Source organism: Manduca sexta, chromosome 21, assembly GCF_014839805.1.
Source record: "Manduca sexta isolate Smith_Timp_Sample1 chromosome 21, JHU_Msex_v1.0, whole genome shotgun sequence".
NCBI lineage: Eukaryota > Metazoa > Arthropoda > Insecta > Lepidoptera > Sphingidae > Manduca > Manduca sexta.
The window spans coordinates 8,392,711-8,403,788 of NC_051135.1; the positions used below are offsets into that span (position 1 = coordinate 8,392,711).

At 45.9% G+C, this 11,078-nt stretch overlaps 1 protein-coding gene across 1 annotated transcript in view; it reads left to right on the forward strand.

Moving 5' to 3' along the window:
• The window catches only part of LOC115448037 (cadherin-99C), a gene marked incomplete at its 5' end in the record, with an annotated part of 29,821 nt that extends 23,319 nt beyond the window's left edge, over window positions 1-6,502 (forward strand). The window contains 5 exon segments of the mRNA XM_037441026.1: window positions 3,249-3,375; window positions 4,646-4,748; window positions 5,323-5,598; window positions 5,601-5,652; window positions 5,972-6,502. Of these exon segments, the coding sequence (XP_037296923.1) occupies window positions 3,249-3,375; window positions 4,646-4,748; window positions 5,323-5,598; window positions 5,601-5,652; window positions 5,972-6,062 (649 nt within the window). The 3' untranslated portion in view covers window positions 6,063-6,502.
• Between the last annotated feature and the right edge of the window lie 4,576 nt (window positions 6,503-11,078).

Sequence of the window (11,078 nt, forward strand, 5' to 3'; positions counted from 1 at the left end):
CTCGACACTCGCCGGGCGCGGTGCGCGCGCCGCTGCAGCCGCCGCGCGCGCGCTGCCCGCGCAGCCCGCGCCGCTCGCCGAGGCGCTGCCCGCCGCGCTCATCGGGCTCGCCGCCGTCGTGCTCGTCGCCGCCGTCGCCGCCACCATCTACATCTGCGCCTCGTGGAACAGGTAACGCGCGCGCTGTGCCTGCGTATTCGTGGCACTAGACACTAGACACTAGACACTAGACACTCGACACTCGCCGGGCGCGGTGCGCGCGCCGCTGCAGGCTGCCGCGCGCGCGCCGCCTGCGCAGCCCGCGCCGCTCGCCGAGGCGCTGCCCGCCGCGCTCATCGGGCTCGCCGCCGTCGTGCTCGTCGCCGCCGTCGCCGCCACCATCTACATCTGCGCCTCGTGGAACAGGTAACGCGCGCGCTGTGCCTGCGTGGCCCGTGGCACTAGACACTAGACACTAGACACTCGACACTCGCCGGGCGCGGTGCGCGCGCCGCTGCAGGCCGCCGCCGCGCGCGCGCCGCCCGCGCAGCCCGCGCCGCTCGCCGAGGCGCTGCCCGCCGCGCTCATCGGGCTCGCCGCCGTCGTGCTCGTCGCCGCCGTCGCCGCCACCATCTACATCTGCGCCTCGTGGAACAGGTAACGCGCGCGCTGTGCCTGCGTATTCGTGGCACTAGACACTAGACACTAGACACTAGACACTAGACACTCGACACTCGCCGGGCGCGGTGCGCGCGCCGCTGCAGGCCGCCGCCGCGCGCGCGCCGCCCGCGCAGCCCGCGCCGCTCGCCGAGGCGCTGCCCGCCGCGCTCATCGGGCTCGCCGCCGTCGTGCTCGGCGCCGCCGTCGCCGCCACCATCTACATCTGCGCCTCGTGGAACAGGTAACGCGCGCGCTGTGCCTGCGTGGCCCGTGGCACTAGACACCAGACACTAGACACTAGACACTCGACACTCGCCGGGCGCGGTGCGCGCGCCGCTGCAGGCCGCCGCCGCGCGCGCCGCCTCCGCAGCCCGCGCCGCTCGCCGAGGCGCTGCCCGCCGCGCTCATCGGGCTCGCCGCCGTCGTGCTCGTCGCCGCCGTCGCCGCCACCATCTACATCTGCGCCTCGTGGAACAGGTAACGCGCGCGCTGTGCCTGCGTGGCCCGTGGCACTAGACACTAGACACTAGACACTAGACACTCGACACTCGCCGGGCGCGGTGCGCGCGCCGCTGTAGGTTGCCGCCGCGCGCGCGCCGCCCGCGCAGCCCGCGCCGCTCGCCGAGGCGCTGCCCGCCGCGCTCATCGGGCTCGCCGCCGTCGTGCTCGTCGCCGCCGTCGCCGCCACCATCTACATCTGCGCCTCGTGGAACAGGTAACGCGCGCGCTGTGCCTGCGTGGCCCGTGGCACTAGACACTAGACACTAGACACTCGACACTCGCCGGGCGCGGTGCGCGCGCCGCTGCAGGCCGCCGCCGCGCGCGCTGCCCGCGCAGCCCGCGCCGCTCGCCGAGGCGCTGCCCGCCGCGCTCATCGGGCTCGCCGCCGTCGTGCTCGTCGCCGCCGTCGCCGCCACCATCTACATCTGCGCCTCGTGGAACAGGTAACGCGCGCGCTGTGCCTGCGTGGCCCGTGGCACTAGACACTAGACACTAGACACTCGACACTCGCCGGGCGCGGTGCGCGCGCCGCTGTAGGTTGCCGCCGCGCGCGCGCCGCCCGCGCAGCCCGCGCCGCTCGCCGAGGCGCTGCCCGCCGCGCTCATCGGGCTCGCCGCCGTCGTGCTCGTCGCCGCCGTCGCCGCCACCATCTACATCTGCGCCTCGTGGAACAGGTAACGCGCGCGCTGTGCCTGCGTGGCCCGTGGCACTAGACACTAGACACTAGACACTAGACACTCGACACTCGCCGGGCGCGGTGCGCGCGCCGCTGCGGCCGCCGCGCGCGCGCCGCCCGCGCAGCCCGCGCCGCTCGCCGAGGCGCTGCCCGCCGCGCTCATCGGGCTCGCCGCCGTCGTGCTCGTCGCCGCCGTCGCCGCCACCATCTACATCTGCGCCTCGTGGAACAGGTAACGCGCGCGCTGTGCCTGCGTGGCCCGTGGCACTAGACACTAGACACTAGACACTAGACACTCGACACTCGCCGGGCGCGGTGCGCGCGCCGCTGCCGCCGCCGCGCGCGCCGCCCGCGCAGCCCGCGCCGCTCGCCGAGGCGCTGCCCGCCGCGCTCATCGGGCTCGCCGCCGTCGTGCTCGTCGCCGCCGTCGCCGCCACCATCTACATCTGCGCCTCGTGGAACAGGTAACGCGCGCGCTGTGCCTGCGTGGCCCGTGGCACTAGACACTAGACACTAGACACTCGACACTCGCCGGGCGCGGTGCGCGCGCCGCTGCAGGCCGCCGCCGCGCGCGCGCCGCCCGCGCAGCCCGCGCCGCTCGCCGAGGCGCTGCCCGCCGCGCTCATCGGGCTCGCCGCCGTCGTGCTCGTCGCCGCCGTCGCCGCCACCATCTACATCTGCGCCTCGTGGAACAGGTAACGCGCGCGCTGTGCTCTGCGTGGCCCGTGGCACTAGACACTAGACACTAGACACTAGACACTCGACACTCGCCGGGCGCGGTGCGCGCGCCGCTGCAGGCCGCCGCCGCGCGCGCGCCGCCCGCGCAGCCCGCGCCGCTCGCCGAGGCGCTGCCCGCCGCGCTCATCGGGCTCGCCGCCGTCGTGCTCGTCGCCGCCGTCGCCGCCACCATCTACATCTGCGCCTCGTGGAACAGGTGACGCGCGCGCTGTGCCTGCGTGGCCCGTGGGCACTAGACACTCGACACTAGACTCTACACTCGACCCTATAAACTAGACACTCGACACTCGTCACTCGAAAGACGACACTCGCACTCGACACTCGACAAACGACATTAGAAACACGACACTCGACACTCGACATTAGAATCTAGACGTTCGACACTCGACATTAGAAACTGGACGCTCGACACTTGCCGGGCGCGGTGCGCGCGCCGCTGCAGGAACAAAAACTCAAACTACCCTTAACAACGAGAAACTGATAATCTTATGTATGGTACCGTTTGTCGACAATCCATACAGTTTAGACATAACTTTACAACGAGCACGTTACCGTCGGACTTCGAACGTCAAAACATCCCCATGGACACATAGTAAGAAAAACTGTTTCAAAATCGTACAATTATTGTAATTTTACACAAAAATACTGAGTATGTAATTTATAAAAATTCCAAACAAATAAATTTCCTTTACAGATATAAAAAACACAAGGAGCAAGCGATACAACAGTACGGCACGTTGAGCCTGAGTATGCCTCCACCACGGCCGCCGTCGGGCTACGAGTCCAGTGAAGATGAACCGGCGCCGAGATATGAGACACAGGTATTGTAGAGGCACTCTTTTATAGCGGGTATAATAATCGGTATACAACTTGAGCACTCTACTGCATGGTGGAGATTGGCGGGTATAATAATCGGCAAAAAAACTTGATCACTCTACTGCATGGTGGAGTTCTTTTATATGGGTAGCAAGAGTTGTGTACCAAACGGGACTATATGTCCCTTTCCCTTCAGCGAATCGTCCATGACGTAAATACGCTTGTTCGCTTGGTGTGTATCATGGATTTCAGGTGAAACTTGACTGACTACAAGTGTAGTCAGTCAAAACTAGTCCACTATATTACGGACTAATACTATCATGCATGTTGTATTATTACCCTAAATCAATACACTTCAATGTTCATTAGGATTATAACTTACTAGCTTTTGCTCGCGGCTCCGCCCGCGTTATAAAGTTTTTCAGGCTAAAGTTTTCCGTTATAAAAGAAGTAGTTTCCCGGGAGCCTATGTTCTTCCCAGGGTCTCAAACTGTCTCCACACCAAATTTCATCTTAATACGTTGGATAGTTTTTGAGTTTAATACGTTCAGGCAGACAGATGTAGCGGGGACTTTGTTTCATAATATATTTTTAGAACTTTTAAGACGAACAATCCCGTCATTAATCATTGTTGCATAACTTTAACCGTTTACGCAGCACACGCAACGGAAGCTCTCAAAACTAATAATTTTCCCCGTTTTTGCAACATGTTTCATAACTGCTTCGCTCCTATTGGTCATATCGTGATGATATATAGCCTATAGCACTCCAGGAACAAAGGGCTATCCAACACAAAAAAAAAATTTCAGTTCAAACCGGTAGTTCCTGAGATTAGCCATAACTGCTCCGCTCCTATTGGTCATAGCGTGATGATATATAACTTTGGGCACTCCACAAAGGATTATTCAACACAAAAAGAATTTTTCAGTTCGAATCGGTAGTTCCTGAGATTAGCCATTACTGCTCCGCTCCTATTGGGTATAGCGTGATGATATATAGCTTATAGCACTCTACGAACAAAGGGCTATCCAACGCAAAAAGAATTTTTCAGTTTGGACCGATAGTTCCTGAGATTAGCCATTACTGCTCCGCTCCTATTGGGTATAGCGTGATGATATATTATAGCCTATAGTACTCCACGAAGAAAGGGCTATCCAACGCAAAAAGAATTTTTCTGTTTGGACCGGTAGTTCCTGAGATTAGCGCGTTCAAACAAACAAACAAACAAACAAACTGTTCAGCTTTATATAATAGTATAGATTTGGTATTTTACAGGTTCTAAACATGGCGGTGGATGACGCTGACCTGCAATTGGACTTCAGTCCAAACAATCACGCGTTCAACATACACAGCGTCCAATACTTGTCTAAAGACAACGGTAATTATTTATTATTTCGCATACGACATTTCGATAGATTCACCCCCTATGACATCATGGGACTATATGTGGTGAAGAGTGGGTGCACATTTTGCTTTGGCCTATCCCTAATGAATAAAAAAACGTACGCATAATTTGCGTGTGTGCGTGTACGTGCGTGTTAGCATTGCGGACATATCACGAAACGATAGACTGAAGTATGAACCTATTTCAAGGACAACATTTCAGTTCTATTGTGATACTTAGTTATTTTAAATTTAACTGGCCATAAAAGTAATCCTAAGTCTATTGAATTCGATAAATAGGGGCAATTATACATACCTTAAGAAATTTTGATTGGATTGTGTTTTTGTCATCTCTAGGTTATATCTGCCACCCCAAATGTAAGTCAGGCTACGTTGGACTCGACGGTAACTGACTCATCCTAAAATCATATAAACAATGGTAGAACCTATTTACCAAGACAAATATTTATGTGTTAGTATGACCGTCAAGGCTGGTGTTTCGTTTATAGATACAATCGTGTTAAATAAGTTTTACAAATCCAAATCAGCTCATTTTAATTTTTTTGCAGGTGAACGAAGTCCCACCCTATCAGAAACGGCGACAACCGCCCGCGCATCAAGCGTCAATGAAAATGGCACACTGAATAACCTACACCACAGCCAAATGTTCGACCCTATCGCGAACAACGCATCCATTGCGCGCAACACACAAACTCTCAACCGGCGGATGCCCAACACACAAGCGCTGAACAACGCACTCGGGACGTTACCGCGAGTGAACAATAATAACGTTGGTGGAGGACTATTAGCCGCAACGTTAGGAAGAAAGATCAACGGGAATAATCATAAAAGAAAACGCAGCCTATTATGGCGTATGATGAAATTCCTGGTATGCAGAGGTGAGTGAAATTTATAAGTAACTTCTACAAAATATTAAGTAATGTGTATTGGCTTATAAAAAATCGTTCGTTTTGAGTTGATCAACCTGAAGTTAGGCGCGAGAACCGTGTGTCTAGAAGCAGTAACTTTATTACTCGTACGTAACTTTAAATATACACCTCTGAGCGGTTGCACTCATTTGAACGGAAGTAGAAGTCAGAGTATTTATCATTGCATTTACGTGAAACTAAATAATAATTTGGATACTAAAAATTGGCGACTCCAAAATTAAATTTGAACTGAAATTCTTTAACTTCTAAATATTTTATTTATTTCCAGAGCATCGGATAATGACAACGTGACATTTGGTAAAAGGAATTTTACAGGATACGGATATGACCAACACGTGGAAACCACCACGGAGCTATAGCAACTACAACTATACTAGTGTGAAGTGTGAACATAGTGCACGATGTGATACCGTCCGCGGACATTACTTATCATAATAAAATGTGTTCAACAAATTGTCTATGGTTGACGGACTGAAATAAGCAAGCGTGAGTTGGCACTTGGGGTTGAGTACTTGATCACTTTATCCGATTTGAAAAAGGAGGTTGCTCTCTTCTTTCTTTAAAAAAACTTTTGTTAAGAACTGTCATTTACACCAATTACAAAAAGAAATGAAAGAGCCAGCGCGATGGAATAAAGCTTGAATTAGTAAGAAGCCCACGCCCAACTGTGGGACCATACATCATACGGAGCTGTTAAAATAAAAAAAAAAAAACTATTTCTTGTCAAAAATGATACAGGCAAGATGAAAAGGTTTAAGTTACGTTTAACAGCAACTTAAAACAATATAATTAAGGAAGAGATACTTAAATAACCCCCACCAAGTTTACATAAGAGGTACTTAAGTTCTAAAAGTTCCCTCAAGTGCCAGTTTACGTTCGCTCTAACTTTAGTGTGAATAACGAATTTTTGTACGTATAGAAAGGCTAGTCTTTTGTACTTGTTTTACGTGGGAAAGAATGTGTAAATATGTGGCATTAGATACCTGAATGTAGGTATGGGAATATTTTTATAAATTTACATTTGATACTGGTGATTGTGCCATTTTATAATTGGATTTCTTCGGAAAGCATTTTTATTACAATGGAAGTATGACTATTGAATCGGCAAGGAGGATCTAAACATGTAACTGAACGTTTTATATTTTTCTAATCTATATAGTATGTGTTAATGCTAATAGTACTTTTTTTCAACTGTAATTAATCTTTCACTAAGATTCTATAGCTGTTTTATACTTATTTTCTTTAACGTATTCTGACCATAGTACTGCACCAAAATATTTTAAAATAACAATAAAGTGCCTTTAAACACCTCCTTTGCCTACAGAAAAAAATATATACATTTTAGACAAATATTTTTGTCACCAAATCATGCATAATATACACACTGTATTCTCTAAGAAAATAAATATTTTTTCACTTCTGCAATTAAGTGTACGAATTTTGTGCCAGTTAACTTTAATTTGTATATAAGTACTTCGAACTTAACGCTATTCAAAATAATAAAAATATCAATGCAAGGAAACCATAAAGACCTCGATAGAAATTTTAGCTAAGTTGACACATAACAATCACAACTAACGATGTTCTAGCAAGAGTTAAAGGTATGGGTATGAACTTCATCGCGTAAGAGTGTATACATAAGATCACATTAAATTGGGGGTTTATGAGTCGACAAACTACTAGAACCACAATCTCTACTCGCATTATATTGGGCTATTCGGTTCTTATCGAATAAAAGTACTTTGCAGGATCGTTTAAATTCTGTTTAAGTCTAGATACACCACAATATTAATTATGAATATTTTATTATTTTGTTCAGCGATTTTGACACTAAACTGCAGTGGCGAATGGTGAAATTTTCCCTGAGGAAACCCGACACAATATAAAGGTAGTAATATGCATCAATGCGGCCTACATAAAGGAAAGCCGGCAAGAATCGGGTAATATAGTCCCTTCGCCATAGCTAAACTGCTCACTTTCTCATCTGGCTCCATAATGGCGTGTGCCAAACTTTCAACCTTCTGTATCGGTCATAGGAGCCAAATGTTACCTATTGTAATTTGTATATCTTGTAATATATTTTGAATAATGTTCAAAATTGTATAGTAATATAAATTAGATTGTTAATATAATTTTTGAATAAATTAATTTTTATTATCTGTGACATTTGTTTTTTTTTATCGCTTCTGAAATCATTAAACAATCAATGCAGGTCGAAAATGGCGTAACTAGCACTGGTAATTACAACATAGGTGACGAAAAAAGCCAAACAATTTTTTTTTTGTTTTGAATGACGTGGCGAGCCTGCCATTCGTATGATGGTAAGCGATACGACCGCCATAAACAGTAGAAACACCATCCAATACATTGATATACCAAGTATTGTTTCGTATTCGGCAGAGGCGGACTGTCACATATGAGAAGACCAGTAGCGTAAAATTTACATTTATTGCTATAAACTTTTTATTGAGCATACTGAACAAACAATGCCAATACTGTACAAAAAATGCGACGCAACTTGATTCAGAAAACCGAACAGGTTACTTGCTTATGTCATATGTAGCGCCCGCGCCGAGCCCTTGATGTAACTATGTGTAGTGTTGCATTCGGTCGCTCAGTGTTCGCCGCTCACATAGGATATTCTGTAGAAATTGGAATAAACGATGTAATGTGAAACTATTCACACCCATGAATTTTGTTGTTAAATTAAAACAGCAATTACTGTCAATGAATAACTGCGTAATAGTGTTGATGCCTAGCGTCACGATTGGTCGTAAACAGTGCAATACCTATCAACTAAAAGTGCTTGTAAAGTTATTTTAAATGCTGAACATTAAATAAGACCACATACTTAATACAAAATATAACCAATATTGAATCTAAGAATCTAAATCCTAAGGCGAAATAAAAATAACAGTATTAAAGTAATAAAATATTGAATCAAACAGTAAGGTCAGCACAATAAATCCCATAGATTAAATTCAGGTTTGCTAACAGTAGGCTTTACTCTTATTCGCTGGCCAAGTTAGTTTATCATAGACTTAAAACCATCCATCTTTTGTAGATTTGCACGAGATGCGTCCCAGACGGGACATTGCTGTTTATATAGGTAGAATCTAAAGCGGTTTAATGAGAAAAAGTACAGATAGCAAATAGGTATTAATTCTTAAAATATAACTGCAACGAAATAGTTTTTACGAATTATTACGATTTTTTTCTCATCACTTTTTTGTTTATCTTAATAAATTCACACATACAGATGACATAGATAATTTTGTAACAAAAAATATTTTTTGTTACAAAATTATCTATATTTTTAGTTATCTATGGTTCCTAAAAAATATTTCGTTGCGTACGTTAATTTAGAGATATATTCTAATACACTCCTAAATCAAGACGTTGGATTTATCCTGTCTACTATTAGACAAGAGGGATGTTTTTCTTTATTCGATCGAATGAAGAGACTAGTAAACGGCTTGCCTGATGGGACTAGACACGTCTGGCAGTCCTTACCATAAACAATAATCAGCACACTCGAAATCGATACGCTGAGACATTCAGCCCCGGATCTTTTTTAAGGCGGGGCAAAATCTGGATAATGCCGCCCTTAACTACCTATGTTTTTACTTTTGTCATCATCACCATCATCATTTCGCGCCCCGCGGGAAATAATTTATGTGTGTTATATACTGGATGTCTCAGTAGTCAAAGTTGCGTTAATGATAAGATGTGTATTCGTCTGCCAAGTTTGAATTCGCCGCCCGGGGTACGGGCCCTGGTTGCCCCCCCCCCCCCCCCCTAGATCCGGGACTGGAGACACTATATATTTTATCAAATTGTAGTATACTATACTGCTGTGTTAAGCGTAAAAGCTGTATGTCAGGAAAACCTTATTTCAATATAATCGAAGTTTTGTAAATATAGTTTTAAAGTTTTGTAAGTAGAACCGAGATAAAGAAACTATTTTAAGGTTTTTAACAAGTTCTAAACAAGATACCGGTATTTATGTAAGTTCATTGGATGGTTTTAGGCTATCTGACGACATAAAAATCAAGATTATGATTTTTTTTGAGATACCGCTTTTGAGCTTAGCACGGTAGTAAAGTACTCACATTCAATTCAGAATCTATTTAGTAAGTTATAATTGATTAAAATGTACACAACAGTGCCTTAATTTTATACACAAGTCAAGGTAATATATAATATTGTTTGAATAAACGTGCGGTTTAGTAATAACCTAGGACTAGACGAAATATACCTATAGATACTAGACTACAAGAAAAGTTACGAAACATCAATCTTATTCACTCCGGATAGTACAGCTTCTATGCGAGACTGAGTGAAACAATGAATACTTCATGGTTTTTAAGTATTTTGAAACAGTCATAGATCAAATGTCAATGTGGATACATTGGTTAGTATTATCTAAAAATATGCGATCTTATGGCATTTTTTTTCTTATTATTCCGAACCCCTTATTTTAAGCAATTTGTTAATTGTTTTTGTTTAAAAATCAATTATGTATATCGTAATTTAATAAGTAGTGATATTTATCTGAACAATTTTTTTATTTAACAATATTTTTGAAATTGACAAAAAAAATCGAAAACTGGTGACAACCTCGTATATTTCGGATACATGCATGACTATGCATATCTTTCTGGCACCTTATTCAAGCAATAAGATAATATGGCCTTAATACTTATATATATTGTAGCTGGTTTCTATAACTTTAGATTTTATTTTGTGGTAAAAACATATCTTTGGATATAAAGTTTATAACAGCATAAAGACAACTATTACCACCTCGGCACGTGATAAGAACATAAAAGTTATAGAGTTCCGTACAGAGCAGGTGTCGGCGTAATATTTCAGCCAAAATTTAATATATCCACTTATTCCCACTTCCGTACCCCTTTGAAGGAGGTTCAACAAACATTTTCGTTATGCATACTTCTCACTGAGCAATCCCGCTTTCGTAAATTTTTAAATTTAATATCTCTTTGTGCAGTCTCCGGTGAGCATTACATCCTTCTAAATTACAGAAACGTCGAATAATATAAAATTCTATGTTGGCTTGCTTAATGGCTCATTCAAGGATTTACGGAGGCTAGTTTTATTGGGTCACGTAAAAATGGTATCTATGTTTATTTGATAAGGTAGGAATTGAGTAATAGTCTTGGTAGTGTTCGAAGGTAATGTGGGACTAAAGTAATTATTTTAGACTTTCAGGTGAGTGGTGGATATCTAACCGGCAATTTTGTAACGAAAAATGTTTCTTCACGCAAGCGAAGCCGCTAGCTATACCTAGTTCTCGACTAAAATAGATAAAAATTCGAATATGATATTACATTATGAATCTTCGGAATTACTAA